The 16,302-nt window shown below is 43.6% G+C and overlaps 2 protein-coding genes across 2 annotated transcripts; both read right to left on the bottom strand.

The window, feature by feature from the left end:
- Positions 1 to 772: 772 nt before the first annotated feature.
- On the bottom strand, positions 773 to 12,928 carry LOC133017945 (E3 ubiquitin-protein ligase HECTD3-like). The gene is made up of 20 exons (XM_061084208.1): positions 12,858 to 12,928; positions 12,084 to 12,554; positions 11,342 to 11,595; positions 11,108 to 11,243; positions 7,195 to 7,316; positions 6,894 to 7,007; positions 6,696 to 6,778; positions 6,434 to 6,599; positions 6,088 to 6,169; positions 5,718 to 5,900; positions 5,483 to 5,535; positions 5,210 to 5,378; positions 5,015 to 5,128; positions 4,830 to 4,919; positions 2,658 to 2,864; positions 2,442 to 2,571; positions 2,131 to 2,205; positions 1,877 to 1,958; positions 1,686 to 1,757; positions 773 to 1,565 (listed from the first exon to the last, which is right to left on the bottom strand). The coding sequence occupies exons 2-20, from the start codon at positions 12,417 to 12,419 to the stop codon at positions 1,481 to 1,483; spliced, it is 2,553 nt and encodes an 850-aa protein (XP_060940191.1). The 5' UTR covers positions 12,420 to 12,554; positions 12,858 to 12,928; the 3' UTR covers positions 773 to 1,480.
- A 650-nt stretch (positions 12,929 to 13,578) lies between these two features.
- On the bottom strand, positions 13,579 to 16,302 carry best4 (bestrophin 4). The gene is made up of 9 exons (XM_061084566.1): positions 16,151 to 16,302; positions 15,950 to 16,050; positions 15,625 to 15,858; positions 14,924 to 15,078; positions 14,690 to 14,767; positions 14,357 to 14,509; positions 14,185 to 14,265; positions 13,941 to 14,095; positions 13,579 to 13,846 (listed from the first exon to the last, which is right to left on the bottom strand). The coding sequence occupies exons 1-9, from the start codon at positions 16,300 to 16,302 to the stop codon at positions 13,579 to 13,581; spliced, it is 1,377 nt and encodes a 458-aa protein (XP_060940549.1).

Genomic DNA, 16,302 nt, shown 5'->3' with positions numbered 1-16,302 from the left:
ATTCTGACTTTAATCTCAGAACTCACTTGTTTTTTCCACAGTGGCCCTAATCCTCTTCCGTAGGGGACAGAGGATGTCACACAGGGGTGGACTGGCCATCTGGCATACCGGGCATAATCCCGGTGGGCCGTTGACCCAATGTGGGCCGGTCTGGTCCGCTATGTTGTTGTTTTTTTTTTTTTTCTCTTCTTCCTCTCTAAATTCCCTCCAATTGGGCCGGCCAATTGGCTACAGAGGGCTAGCAGTGTGTTGCCAGCATCGCCACATATTATTGGTCTATTGTTTGTCATTGTCAATCAATCATGGGCTGACAGGCTCAGAGAGCCCTAACAGTGCTGTCAATCACAACACAAACCGGGGGCGGGACCTCATGGCATTGGCGGTGGGAGTCGCGGGACGGGCTGCTGCTGAGACAGAAACTTAACTTAATGGATAATAAGAGTAAAAAAACGCCCGGGTGGCGCTGAGAAGCATCGGGAAAAAAAGCTGAAGTCTCTGGAGGTGGAGGCTGCTAAATGTGCCAAACTGACGGACCTATGTGGTGCCGGGTTCACCAGCCCAGCAGCAGCAGGTGCGCCGGGAGACGAGCGAGGAGGACTCGACAATGATGTCAATTTTCAATACATTCTCCAAACTGGCTCGTTACTTGAGCAGCGGAGGTTGGCGTCGCACGCCTCTACCCACGGCGCACCTCTCTCTCTCTCTCTCTCTCTCTCTCTGGGGGGGGGGGTGGGGGGGGGTGGGGGTGGGGGTGGGGGGGGGTGGTGCAGCGCGAGAGGTTGGTCTATCCCTCCGCAGGTTCACCTTCAGAAATCTTGTTACGACTTTTACTTCCTCTAGAATAGGATAAGAGATAGTGTCTTATTTTGTGTGCCTATAGTATAGTGGTTATACTGTGGTTTATTAATGTTCTTGGGCAGACACAAGAGGCACTTGTTTATAGTTAATTAGAAGTTCAGATGCACTGGTCCATTACTATTTGAACCTCAGCATCTAGGGTTCAAAATTGGTAAAATTATACATTTTATGCATATTGTTGTTGTAATTTTTCAGTCAGTTGAGATAAATCTTGAGGAGAAACATTTTGGGTTGTTTTGTGTCTGTATAGACCTACTATAAAAAGCACTTTGCATTTTTAATTTTTGTTCTTGTACTTTTGATACTTAAGTACATTTCAACACCAGATACTTTTGATACTTAAGTACTTTTAATATGAGCTACTTTAAGACATTTAGAAGACATAAGTTACGTCAATTTAATGGCAGATGTGCTCGGCAAATTATGTGGGCCGGTCTGAGCCAAAAAATGCCCGGGCCGTTTTGTTCTCCCAGTCCAGCCCTGATGTCACACCATATTAAAGCCCTATGAGACAAATTGTGATTTGTGAATATGGGCAATACAAATAAAATTTGATTGATTGATTGATTGATTGATTGATTGATTGATTGATTGATTGATTGATTCAGTGGAGCAGCAGAGATCACTCTTCCCTGGCGTTCACGTCTGTGTCGATGGCCACACAGTTGTACGCAGCGTAACGTAGCTTCTCCTCACAAACCTTTGCACTGCAGGACAGAAGTTATCAGACAGTTATGCACTTCATAATGTCTCAGCGTCATATTAATGTAAAGTTTAAGATAACAGAGACTGGTACATCGTAAACACAACAGGGCACATTATTATACCTAGGATAGTTGGGTAAATAAAATGTGGAGGAACATGTGGAGGACTTTGGAAGTGAATCTGTCGTTTCAGAGCTGAATCAGGAAACAGAAAACAGTTAAAAATACATATACTCAATGCATAATGATCCATGATACATTTTATTAACAGAATTCTGTATTGTTCGTGTTTTGAGATGTTCAAGTGTGTTCACCCCTCATTGTCAGGAACGACGTAGATTGGCGCGGGAAGACGACTTCTACCAGTTACAAACCTCAGAAACCTGCTGCGATCCTCTGAGGAAACAAAATATGAAAACAGAGTCAGTCACACATAGTTCATCGTCCTCATCTCCACAGTGATGCAGACACCTGCTGTTTATTAAGACAAATTACTTCATATTTAGGCAGGTATGCTGTTTAAGATATTCAATACTGTGAAGAGTTAGCAAATAAACAATGAACTGACCATTGGTAAAGTTTGTCATTGCTTCCCAAAAGAACAGCACCCGACCGTCACTTTGTTCCAGGTCCATATATCGTGCTGGTGGAGATGGAAACAACACTCTGGTATTATAACAATGATGCAGAGACCTGAACATCTTGTGTGATTAAACCTTGTCGTTGCCATTTCACCATGTTCCCAAAAGTCACATGGATTCATCACCGTCAGTAAAAGTCTCTGCAATATTTCGTGTTAACTTAATTGTTGGGTTACTTCAGTCAAACAGGCCGACATCCCTACAGATGTGTTATTAAATGAAACATCTGGACACTCACTGTTTTGTCTCAAGGCTTCCACACTGATCTCTGGGTCTCCACACACTTTCTTCTCTGCCTCCTGCCAGGTGAGCAGGTCCAGCACCGCCTGAGGAACCACCTTCAGCAGCCCCGCCTGCATGGCTGCAATCTGCACCACACATGATAAACTAAGTCTAACCACATTCCAAGTTGCATTGTATTTAAGGACCAAGTGTCACGATACTGAAGTCTGACCTGCATTTTGCTCTCGTCCAGCCGAGCTTTCTGCACCAGGCGGACGAACTCGTTGCGGTCCTCGTAACGCACTACCACGTTACTGCCACCAGGGATGAGATCCACCATCTGGCCATCGCTCTGCAGGGTGGAGTACACCAGCTCCTCCCCAAACCTGAACTCAAACGTTGCTTGGTCCATGTTCTCAATGGCCTCCAGCAAGTTTACCTGAAAACACACACACACACACACACACACACACACACACACACACAGACACACACACACACACACACACACACACACACACACACACACACACACACACACACACACACACACACACACACACACACACACACACACACACACACTTATCTTGAGACAATATGGTATGGATTCTTGTAGGGGTGTATGTTTACCCCCAAAACTACAGATGATATGACGTCACACATAGGGCCTCTGACTATATAAGGGCATGTTCAGTACCTAAAGTTGAAGAAGCCTGCTAAAGAACACTCATATACCCATCCATTAGCAGGTCAAAGATCATTCTAAAAAGGGAGAGAACTGAAGACTGGTATATGCTTCTCCGTTTTGGCTGACATGGACAGAAACGGACAGAGAAACGCCCACTCCGAGAGCCTTTTCGTGCACCTCTGATTTTTTAACTATCCGTGGTTATTTCCGAGAGCCTAGGGACAGCCCTTGGCTTTGATTGGTCCGCTAACGACAGCATTTTAGGACCTCAAACTTCCTGTTTATTCCCTGTATCACAATAAACCCAACACAACTACGATTCTACGATTAATGTGACAAGTGTGTGAAGCCAGCGGAGTTGTCCGGCTGACGGTGGCTGGTTAGAGCACTGACGGCATGTGTGTACGGTCACATATGGTTAAAACGCCCTGTCATAACGGCGCTAACGTGCTAGCCACCATGCTAACTGCGGTGGTAACAGCGCAAAAACCCGCTGCACGACATTTATTCCACGGCTATCATGACACTGTTTCTCAAATACCGCCAGGTTAGAAGCAAACACTGGGTCGTAGTTAGTATCCGGAGTCCCTGCTGACTGTGTGTGGAAGCTGGGGGGGAAGCTAGCTGGGGGGAAGCTAGCAGCTGCTCGGTGTAGCTTCAAGCTGTGGAATTAGCAACGCAGTTCGGAAACAGATTTTCTCTAGCGAATATAGGCTTCGACAGACAATAACTCAACAAATAGGAGGGTGCAGCAGGTTGGTGCCTTAGTTAGTGTTGAGATATCTATGTTTTGTTCTTTATCTTATGACTATGTTTTACCTATATTCTATGAATAATATCAGATAAAGCGTATGCTGGGTTGTTTGTTTCTTAGAATAACGTCTATCTTTTTGACTCAGACGCAGGGTCAGACACAGGGCACAACCACAGAAAGAGCAACGAAACAGGAACCAGACATAGCAACCAACTGGTAACCATGAGCAGGTGTCAATCTGAGTGTCAATCTGACTGCAAAATACAATTCGGAGAAAAGTGTGTGATGGAAATTCATCTTGAGATTTGAAATAATGAAAGCACGGATGCTCAGGAAAGAGAGAGGACGTGCCAGAACTAATACAATGAGGTGCTTCATGAAACCTGGTGAGAAAAAGATATGAAATCCTCCTCTAAGTCTAATCTGTTGTGTCTCTTCGCTGTGGCAGACTCCCTGTTTGCCAAGGCCACAGTAGTGGGACACCTTGTCGAATGGATTTTCCCTTATGAGTGATATGCTTGCAAAAAACTGCACTTTGAGGAAACAGTATACATCTGGCCAATAGCTGAATTCCCTCAAAGAAAGAACCGGCTCTGTGTTACACCCTGTGTCTTTATAAATACTGTGGACTTAGGATGAGTGTGTGCACTTCTTCTGGACATGATCCAGAAATCCTGGTGACGTGTCCGGCAGAACCCCAGAGACTCTCTGTCAGTATTGTTCTTATACAATAAACTTATTACTGTGACACTTTTGAACATGGAACTTGTCTAAATTATTAACCTTTCCCATTTGAACCTCGAATCTACGAAACACGCTGTCCGGTCCGGACCGGGCTCAACATTAGACAATGAAACACAATAAAAATTCACAGAAATGTAAAAGGTAATCTATTCTGCTGACACACAGGGTTGATTGATTGAATGACAAGCAGATGTGAATAATGTCCATGTCCTCACCAGAACAGAGTCTACAGCAGGGAAATCTTTTGTCCAGGTGATGGCTTCCCCAGTCAGCTGCTTCCACACCAGCCCAGGCAGAGCCAAGACCTGCAGGATCACACACAACGAAGTAAGGACAATCAAGTCTCCATATGAGTCCAATGCAAACAACCTGGAGTAGGTGGAGAGTGAGCATCACTCACCAAGTAATCCTTTCCTCTGAGAGCAGCTCCCATGAGCTGACCGATCCACTTGTACTTGTGGAACTCTTTACAGGATGGGTTGGGGACGTAATAATCTTTGGCTTCTAAGGTGCCCTGAGGGAGCAGCAAAGGAAACTTTAAGAAATAAGCAAAATCCAGTCTGAATCCTGACAGTGTTCAGGCAGCGGCGATCACCTGGTTGGATGTGCGGCAGAAGAATGGCAGAGGCATCGGACACTCAGCTGAGCTTGGGCAGAGCTCCTCGGACATGTCGGCCAGGCTGTCCCGAAATCCACCTCCCTGGTCAATGAGTCCCTCTGCGATGAACTTACACTCCCACCACTGGTCGTAGCAAGCCGACCACCTGACAGATACAACAGGAAAGATGGAAGATTTACATTTTATTTTTCTCAACTAACAGACATTCTCAGAAAATAAAAATCTGCAGTGATAGTGACAAATGCAAACCTATAATCCAAGATCTTCTCAACATTTTCAGATGGCTTGAGGCCTTCATACACCTGCAAGGAAAAAAATGATTATAACAGTGTTATTACATCACACAGACATTTAAATGAATAAACAACGTGATGGAAATTATCCATTGCACCAAACACTTATTTATATTGATCCCTCTCAGTGTTTATGAGTAAAATATTAAGTTTCACTTTTCAGTTCAACAGTGTCTGAGTCTAGTTGTTACCTGAATGAACACAGCACTCTTGGAGGTGGGGTCCAGAGACGGGTTGCCTTTGTGCTCCATGGCCAGACGTCTGTTGATGTAGAGTCGGGGCATGGAGTTTGGTTTACTGGTCTCAGAGTCCTTCAGGTACTGAGTGATGAGAGCTGAGCAGCGCTTTGACAGCAGCAGGAACTGCTTTATACTCTAGAGGGCGACAGAGAAGACACACGCTGTTCCAAAGAACTTTCATTTCACATCCATTTCAAACTGTTGTTTCACAGTCATTTAATAAAGGCCACCCAGGTCAAAACCTCTCTGTGTATGGATTATAAATCTGGTGGAAAAGAACAGCTGTTTGGGGGATTATTGCTGCTCTTTTATATTAACTCACTTTGATCTGGTTAAAGGTTCCCATGCTGTAGGCCCAAGCTGGCACCACGTGTGGGAGCACACTGTCCAGGAGGCAGATGAACCTGCAGAGTGAGACAATCACAACTAACTTAGAGATTTGCTTGTTGCTTATTATCGATCAGATAAGGTTGTTTGATTTGTATTTCTGAGATTTAAGTAACAAGGGGTGGATTTAACCAAGAATTGGTTGATTGAAAATAAAAAATATATTATTTTTCTAAATCCATCTGGACATGAACTGCACATAAAACCAGCGGCAAATACTTAACTCCAAGATATTTACTAAGAGTGTTAAAACACTGGCAATATGATGAAGGTGGACCTACCTCTGGATGACTAGCGCTCTGCGGTACAGGACGTCAGGCTCGGTGCCCTGCAGGCGGGGGTAGCGCACCAGGTTAGAGGACTGGAAAACGTCAGCGTTCAGACCCAAGTCCCTCTCACACGACAACTTGATCTTTAAGCCTCGGATCCGGACGTCTATTCCCCCGTCTTCAGGAGCAAAAGGTTGAGAATTAAACAGATTAAAAGTGTTGAAATCAAAGGAAGTATCAGCCTTAATATGTACAAACATAAAAGATGCATTACCTTTACTTTCCTCAATTCGAATTTCAATGACAGGCAGTTGGAATGTCATGTCTTCCAGTACACACACTTCTCCTATCAGGTTACTAGAGACAGAGACAGAGCAGAGGTTTGAAAACACCTGAAAGTATCATATCTACTAAAGCATGAGCTGCGAGACCCAAGGAGCTTTTAGTGAAACATTTTTTTTTTAAGTCTCACTCGTCTATGGTGACATCACTCATTTTCTTCAAGTTGTCTCCCTCTCCTCCGAACACCGTGACTTTTCTGGGCATGTAGTTGTCGTCTGTGGAGTTCACGTTCAAAATCAGCTTACTGGAGAGAGAAGTGAAGAAACACAGAAATGAGATGCTTCACTTGGCAAAGCAAGATTGACAGCAGACATCAAGATATGTGTAACTGTGATGTGTAAATACAGCCAGCTCAGGGTTTGGATTATAATTAACAACTTTAAAAAAAACAAAGTTAGTTTGAATGTGTTTTGTTGCTCAGCGTTTCTTACTTTACCACAGTGCCTCTCTTCATGTGCAGCCGGATCCAGTGTTGTCCCTGACTGCCGTCGCTCTCCCAGTACGTTTCCGTGTCGCCATCAGTCAGACAGCTCACTCCATCACTGGGATCCACCTATCAACACATACCAGGGGGTTTCTGATCAGTTTGGTTTTTGATTGACAGCTGCCTGAGACCAACAGGCTATGACTTTAATACACTTTGATTTATTCTAAGAGCTTTGGTTTTTGTGGAACCACAGGCCTCCTTTTCGACCTTCATGGTAAGTCCAAAGCCTGAAACCACCTGTTCCCTTTGTTCCGGAGAACTACTAGAAAGCCAAGGAACTCAGTCTCCCAGGATGCCGCAGGTCCTTTTGTTCCAGACAACTTCACCCAGAGGTGTGAAAAAGCCACAAAAGTCTACTCTAATTGGTCACTCTGGCCCGATGACCTATATAAGGCCAGGTCTCCCCCGATTCTTTCTTTTTTTCCACAACCCTTCCAAGGAGCAAGGCTGCCAGCCTCTTTTCCTGCAACACCGAGGGGAGAACCCTGGCTGCGCCAGCTCACATCTTCCCTTCCCATCCAACGACAGGAGCGCCACGGTGCAGCTTCCAGCTCATCTCACCGAGGAAACCTCCTCGCACTTCAAGCTCTACCAAACTCTTTCTTTGCATTTCAGTCTACACTCTTTGTCTAACTTAGCATCCACACAGACACACGCATATCTCCTCACCTCATTAGCTCAGACCCCCGCTACATGTCGTAAACGTTCCAATAGGGGGGGAAAGGTGTAATCCTTTTGGTAAGCCACCATTTTGGGAAGCACTCTGACTACCATAGACACACACACTCATATACACCTCTTGGTTTAGTAATTTGTGTTTTTATACTTTATTATATTCATAATAAATGTTTTTCTTTCACAATTGTTCTTTCATTAATGTTGCATAAGTGAATTTTGCCAACCTCTGTCAAGAACTGCATATCCTTCAACTTAGCTAACTATCTAGATGGTAAATTTGATTATAGTTATTCATTTAATTGTTAATCAGAGTTCCAAATTTGTAGTAAGTACTTTTATGAAACTCAATCAATAAATTGGCTATCTTTTCCCTTCCCTTGAAGGTAGTGCCCCGAAATAACTTTAACCAATTAAAGTTATGATTTAAATATTAATATTTTAAATATTAATATGTTAAATATATAAAAAAAAAATTTATAACAACATTTATTGAATGCCGAAAGGCACACCATTTTATGGTATCACTTTTAAAGCATTGTTGGGAAGGCCCAGTGATCTGACTTAGAACAAAGGCTCGTAAAACTTGGGACTTGCCCAGGGAGACCCCTTACATTTAAAAATCCAGCATGGAGCCCTTATCTCCATGTGGCAGCAGGTCACTTCCTGGGTCCCCCACTGTAAGCCCGCCCCTGGGGGCCAAATCCTGACAACTCAATTGGCTGGAGGGCCACACTGACCCCTGACCCCTCCTCCCAGGGGGGAGTCACCTGGAACATGACTTAAAAAGGCTGAGCTCCCAGAAACCTTTCTCTTTTTACTCAGATGCCCAAGCTATAGCAAGACCCCTAGGGGTCTTAATAGTTAACTCGGTATTTTTAAGAGACTCTCTTTGTCCTCTCTCTTTTCTCCGATGCTGACGTCGCCACTAGACCCCCCCCCACGGGGGTCTTCCTAGTCGACCCAGTAAGCTAATGGAGGCGATAAGACGTTTGTTTTATTCATTTCAATTCATTTCATTCATTTATTCTTTTATCTTAGTTGACGTTTTATTTTGAAAGGACATTTTCCTGTTTTAACCTGAAAAGACCAGACAGGAATCTCACTCGCGAGACGAGTGAGACACGGACTTTACTTTTATTCTTTTCCCAACACGATATACAACGGCTACAAGCAGCCGCACGTTCCTGTAAAGCAGCACGATCTCCGCTGTTACAGAAGAAGACGAAGTTTCATTCCGTCAGGGCAGCAAGAAGAATTCGCTTCCTTTTCCGGTCCAGCGGCCGAGCCCGGAGCTCCGCTCGTGAGAGACCACGTGATTCACTGGCCCCCGACACATTCGCGCAGACGCGCAGGCACATCGCGAGAGTTGTACAGTAAGAGACTTGATTATCTGGGCAGATACGTAGCATATTGTTTAATATTTGATTGTATTTGTTGCGAGACCGCTTAGTCTCATTGTTTAACCGGCTACTATGAGCCGCTACTTCCGGTTCATTTCCGGGTTTTGTGTTAGTGGTTGAGCGCCGCGAGGAAAGCCTCCGCCCGCACTGTTAACGTCTGTGTGAGTCTGCAATGATTTCACCGATCAGAACCTCGGCCCACAACGTTCGCTTGAGGGCTGAGGGGTGAATCACTGTTAATCTATCTCTGGCGTGTTTTTAAGAGCTTCTTTGAACTCTCCTTACATGTTTTCTCTCTCTCTCTCTCTCTCTCTCTCTCCTTCTAAACCGACCTATACACACTTCCGATCTGTATTTATAATACAGTTCATGTCACATAGTTAAATCTATGCTTAGAGAGGCTGAACACATCTGGAAACCATTCGGCCCCCAAAGCCAAGCAGAGATAAGAATTCTCTTTGTCTAAAATTTCCTTTGTGTAATTCATGTGACGACCACCAGTGTGCGCTCCGGCCACATGGTGTCATTAACATAGACTCCATCTTGAATAACGCAAGTTAACCCACCATTTTGAGTCTATTATTGCCACGCCTCCGCTCTCTCTCTCCTCCCATCCTGGCTCTAAATTCATAACGGCTCCGCCATCTTGTTTTGTAGTCAATCCGCCATTTTGAGAGTTTTTAGGCCTTGATTCCACGAATCATGATAGGCCGCCATCTTAGATGTGACTGCGTCATCGCCACGCCCCCTTCCTTTTCTCTCTCTCTCTCTCTCGCTCTCTCTCACACACACACACACACACACACACACACACACACACACACACAGACACTTTGATAGACACAGACAGACACACACACACAGACACATAGATGGACCAGAGGTTACATGCGTGTTATAAATTGTGATAAGCTGCTGTTGTTATCTTTGAAATATGGGAGTTTGTTAATATGATAAATCATTAAATAACAACTTTATTTCACATACACACACATAGACACACATACACAGAGAGACACTTTGACACAGACACACACATACAGAGACAGACATGCATAGGTAGACCGCAGGTTTTACATGTATTTTCTGAATTGTGATAAGTGCTGCTGCTGTGTTTATCTTTGAAATATTGGAGCTTGTTAAAATGATAAATCATTGAATAACATTATAACTTTATTTCCCCTTTTTAATAAATACTTTTGTAATTAAAGTATCTGTAGTCTGTGATTATTTGTGCATAAGTGTGTGAATACAGCTGGATTATGATTGCCTGTGCTCGAACTTAGAAGCCTTCACTGTTTATTAAGTAATCGTTAATATTAAAATATTGACATTATTAATTTGACATTTATCATTATGAGACTGATAATTATAGCTTGATATGTTGGTCCCTGGAAACCAGGGTAGTGCCCCCCTTTCTCAATTATTAATATAGATAGTATTATTCTTAAATTGATAATTTTATTGTTTTTGACTAATTATTTTCATTATTCTTGGTTGATAACCTTATCATTGTTAATTGATAGCTTGTACTTTCTAATTGATAATTCCTATTTTCTCATTAGTGGTTTTATTGTTATTTGATTACTGATCATCTTCAATTAATAATTTAATTATTTTTGATAGATCATTTTTATTATTTTAATAATCATATTTCATGATTATTAATAATTAGCCAACGTCAAGTCTACTCCTATTGCACAACAGCATTATTGCACAACAAGTAGAAAATGTGAAAAATAAGAAAACAAAAAAAACAGCCGCCCATTCGTGACTAACCGAGCATGAAGAGACATCGATGCTGGTCACACACTGCTTCACACTCCCCAGGTTCTCATCCTCCTTCCCCATGTGGTCGTAGAAGTAGTGCACCAGGTCCTCGTCACATTCATATGTCCAGGTGGGAGGGACATACCTGGAGGATTCGAGGGAGACACATCACAACCTGCTGCTGTAGAAAAACCTCCCAACAGGTCTCCACACTTTCATTCCACCTGACACAAACTGTATCACCTTAACTTCTGGACGGCAGCGTTGTCGCTCTCAGCGATTTTGGGCTTGGCTCCGATGTAGAGGGCGTTCTCCACATCCACCACCTGCTCCCAGCGGTTGCAGGGCTTGTGGTCGTAGCCGAGGAGCTGCTGCTGCCTGCTGACGGTCTCCGGTGACTCCACCGGCACCAGCCTGTCGCCTCCCTCCGTGTGTTTACACACCATGATCCAGCCTTCCTCCAACTCCTGACCTGGACGCTGCTCCTCCAGCTGCTCCTGGAAACACAGATGGATCAATATGTCAACATGCGTTTCACCCCCCCCCACATTAATAATAATAATATATATATATATATTGAACAATCAGAAGACATGGGGCTTTATAAATTGCAGCATTTACCGGACGTTCTCCTAAAAATACTTACAAAAACAGATCTATATCTAAGTATTACTTACAAAGCAGGGATTTACTTGTAATGTAGTATTTTATTGTGTAGTAATATGAACTGTTACCTCAAAGCAATAACTAACACCGACTCTTATTGTATTTTACTGCACATCCTATTCTTTTTGTACGAGTTTTTACTGTATTTCATTTTATTCTGTATTTATTCTCTATTTGACATCCACAGATGTGTGTTATGTTTATAGAGGGAGGGGGTTATGTGTTTGTGTTGTTGTTTTGTGTTACGCTGTGATTGTTGTGTAGCATTAAATCCAGAGTGTGGTGATGATGGTGTGACTGGAACCAGGCCGGTTGGTACCTTGCTGAGTTTGACCCACAGGCCCTGGCTGTTGCAGTACTCTTCCCCTGTGGTCCGGATACCCGTCCCCTTCTTGGGCTCGATGTTGTACTTGCACGTCCTGTGCGGGACCTGATGGGGACTCTCAAAGACCGGGACCAGGGTCTTACCGGCCACGGCCCCCCCACCGGACGCTCCGGAGGCGGCCGACGAGTCCTTGCAGATCTTGTAGCACACCTCTCGGGGCACGTAGCACAGACACTCCGGCACCGGCTCGCTCCTCCGGAAGCTCTCGATGCATCGGTTCAGGAAGCGGATCCGGCCGAGCAGCAGGTGAGGGTTGTCTCCCGGGGACATGATGAGGAGGAGGAGGAGGATGGAGGAGGATGGAGGAAGATGGAGGAGGATGAAGGTGATGAAGGTGATGACAGTCAGCAGCTCAGCAGTGGCAGGAAGGGGGCGTCAGCTGACATCACACCATTACCCTGGACACTTCAATCAAACAAACCAAAACAAAAGCGAACATTCGTGAAATCAGAAGCTTCGATGAACGCAAATCAAACTCTGCGGGGATGATTCGCATGTGACTTTGTCTCCAAGGCGAGTCTAAAAGGCTCAAAACTGGATATCATATAATACTATAGATTATCAGGGGTCAAAGTTCACTGATCAAGCCGGAAAAGTTTCCTTCTTAAAGGCAGGAGTGAGACAGCAAACACAAATTCCGCTAAACACGTTGAATCTGCTCAGAGATGAATAACTGAAGCAGCTTGTGAGGACTTGTGTGAAATTCACCTTTTCTGGAGTCGAGGATCTGAATGAGAAGCTCATCTGTCGCTGTCTGGGAGTTTCTCACTGATCTCACAACGCGGAAGACGCACTTTGACCCTCCCCGCCTCCCGTCGTGTGTGTTGGCGTTTCAGAATAAAAGTCTCGCAGCTGTTTTCTGCATTTGAATAAAGTTAACAACACTTAAGTTTTATTAAGTCACAGTTTTTTTAAAAAGATGTCTATCATGGCTCCATTTGACTTTTCCCAGCTTTGATTTGATGAATAATGTTTGTGAGGACGAGACTCAAGTTCGTGTTTTGTGCTCTTCAGAATAAAAGCAGCACCACGTGGTTTAAAAGCAGTCTAGCTATTACATGGTGCATTTTGAAGACTGAACACATCACGCAGCCAAATAATAAATAAATAAATAAAATAACATTATATACAGTTTCATGAGTTAAAATGCAATCTGTGTATTTCTACATTCATTAATTTGCATTGGTGTGTCATCATCAGAGTAAGATCAGTAATGAATGATGTGGGTGAAGGGATTAAAACATAAAGACATCACCAAATGAGTTCGTGCTGTTATGCATTCAGTGCAAAATAACACCAAATATTTTTTATTTCAAAATTACATTTTTGTTAATTTGAAAAAAATAAACAATCACAATATATATTTTATATATAGTGTGGTTGCAGCACAGGTACCAAGATACAACACAAGCTACATGTCAGGTTAACTTCACTGGTGGTTTTCCACTGTAACTTTAATCAGTGTCATTTCTTGTTCTGTGAAGTCGTTTGCTCTGACGTCTCCTTCAAGAGGATCATCCACATCTTCCTCCTGGTTTGGCTGTGATGAGACATCCACCAGAGAAGGGAGGCTCCCACCACGGGTTCCTTTAGCCCTCTGCAGGAAACCATCACCCTGGGAACCCATAAGATGTAAATACTGTTTCTTTACTGCAGTGTCTGCAGGCTGGTGAATCTCCAGATCCTCTGCACTCATCCTGGGAACATGGGAGAAAGTTTAAGCTCAGGTTCTTCGCTCTCTTTCTGGACTGGACACAAGGGATGAGATATAAAAGTGAAAATTAAATTAACCTCATGTCATATGTGGAGCCTTTGAAAGCTGGTGTGAGAGCCTCTGCTGCTGTGGACAGGGTGTAAGGGACGGAGAAATGTCTCTGTGCCCAGTGCTTGTCCTTCTCAAGTGGAGCCAGGTTCTGGTACATATCGTCCACTGCCAGCATGGACACCTACAGGAGAGAGGGAGAGAATCCAGTGAGGACTTATTCCATATGTTTACAGTGGTTGTAATGGAGAGAAACCTTGAGAGAGGTAAAACCTGAATGTTTCTGTCGATCAACTGGTTGGTTTCAAAGTCATCATCGTCTTCTCCAAACGGATTGATGATCAACTCCCCCACCTGCAGAAAGGACACACAATGAAATCACTCTGATCACAGAAATCTAAACTAAATCTGTTCCTACCGGTGATCCGTGGACGTGCTGTGTTACCTTGAGCCAGCCGGTGTAGAAAAAGAACTGCAGCAGAGTGAACACAGGCACGTACATGTCCAGGTTGTGATTCTTGTATCCCTTCTCTGGGTTCAGGAATTGTCGGCCAATCAAGCAGAAGGCAAAATACGAGTAAACGGCAATAGTAACAACCTGCACAGGTGAAACAAGGAGACAATGGTCGGGTCAGTTTCAAAAAGTGACAAAGTAAAACTGCATCTCAAACAGAAAGCTCACGATTGAGAAAATAAAATATACTGTTTTAATAAACCCATAAATACTGCAGTACTTCCAGTAGAAGTAAAATACTCTTGGGTCCATGGCTCTTCCTACCTGGGTGTAAACCAGAGGGATGCTTATCCAGTCGTAGTGAAACAAGAGGCTGCACTTGGCTCTGTAGTTGTTAAGCTCCTGCAAACACAGTAGAGCAGTATACGATATAAAGTTACAGTACAGTTACAATATATATTTATTCACGTGTTGTGGTTGTATTTGATCTGTTTTCTTATTGGTAGTTTATAAGATAGAGTGTGTCTAGTTGCTCTGTTCTCCTGCAGAATCCCTCACATCCATCAGGAGCCTCAGGGCGATGTCGTCCCTCACGCGTCCCTCCTCTCGGGCTCTGGACGCCAGGTTGGAGAACCAGGTCAGAGGCATCCAGTACTTGTTGAAATCCGAGTGCAGCGACTCAAACTTGTCCAGCTCTAGTGTCGTCATGAATCCTGGACACAGATCAGACGTGTGGATCATCAGATGAGTAAAACAAAAAAATATTTGTCATTCAAAGGTTTCAAATTTTATAAAAGAGGAAAACATGAAAGTTTTATACTTTGGCAAAACAATTAAAACATCTACAAGAAGCAAGCAGAGCTATAAACTGATCAATTGATTGATTAAAAATGATTGGCACCCATTTTAATAGTCTTGTAATCTCAAGACAAAATTCCATATTATTGATGGTTACAACTCCTCTTTCAAAAAAAATAGATAAATTGAATATATCGGATAGAGTCTGTGAAAGAAAATAATCTGCATATTGATCGGTTATAAAGAAATAACTGTTAGTTGCAACCCTGAAAGAGTTGAATCACTCCCCAAACTATAGACACTACAAAGATAAGGTAATTTATTTTAATCATTTAATTATGAAAAGTTTAGATATCTTAAAGGAATATTACTTGACTCTTCAAGAATTTTCAAATGCAATCAGGATATTTCCCTGTGTGAGTTTTAATGTTATGAAATGAATAAAACAGTAAAAGTCTCACCAGCCTCCACAATGTGCTTCAACGTGGGGAAACGTTTGTGAACTCTGGTGCTGATGGAGCGGAGAATGAGAACTGAAGACAAGTTGGCGTATCTCATGAGCGTTCGCCGCAGCAGACGACCTCTCTCGTCGGCACCGTGGACGTTTCCAGACACCACCATCATCAGGTTGTCAGGCAGCGGAAAGCTGGTGTACTGACCCCACCACCGATTGAAGGCCAGGGTCACATAGAAACCTGGATCAAATAAAACATAAATAAAACAAGGGGACCTGCAGTGTCTCCTCATTTCACTGGTTTCAGTCACATCCAGCTCAGTCACACTTACCCAGTACAAATAGAACTGGGATGAAGTTGGTGTTGGTGAACTGGTCACAGTAAAGGGCGATCCGCTCAAACAAGTCCTGCTGCTTCGGGGTGAGGAGAAACCTGTGAAGCACATCAAACAGTAAAAGACACAAACACTAAAATCCTGATCATGAGGCGACAGATAGCAGAATTAAAAACGATTAAAAGTGAGTTTATTTGCCTGTAAAACAAACTGAAAAACAGATAAACTCCACAGAAAGCCAGGAGATCCTTGTAAAGCAGCCGGTAGATGCTTCCTTTCCATCTGAACAGCAGCTTGGAGAAACCTCCAAACCTCACGTTGGCCACCTCCAGGGAGTAAGAGACCGTCAT

The sequence above is a fragment of the Limanda limanda genome, chromosome 13 (genome assembly GCF_963576545.1).
Source record: "Limanda limanda chromosome 13, fLimLim1.1, whole genome shotgun sequence".
In the NCBI taxonomy this organism is placed as follows: Eukaryota; Metazoa; Chordata; class Actinopteri; order Pleuronectiformes; family Pleuronectidae; genus Limanda; species Limanda limanda.
This window is presented reverse-complemented; position numbering and strand designations above follow the sequence as displayed.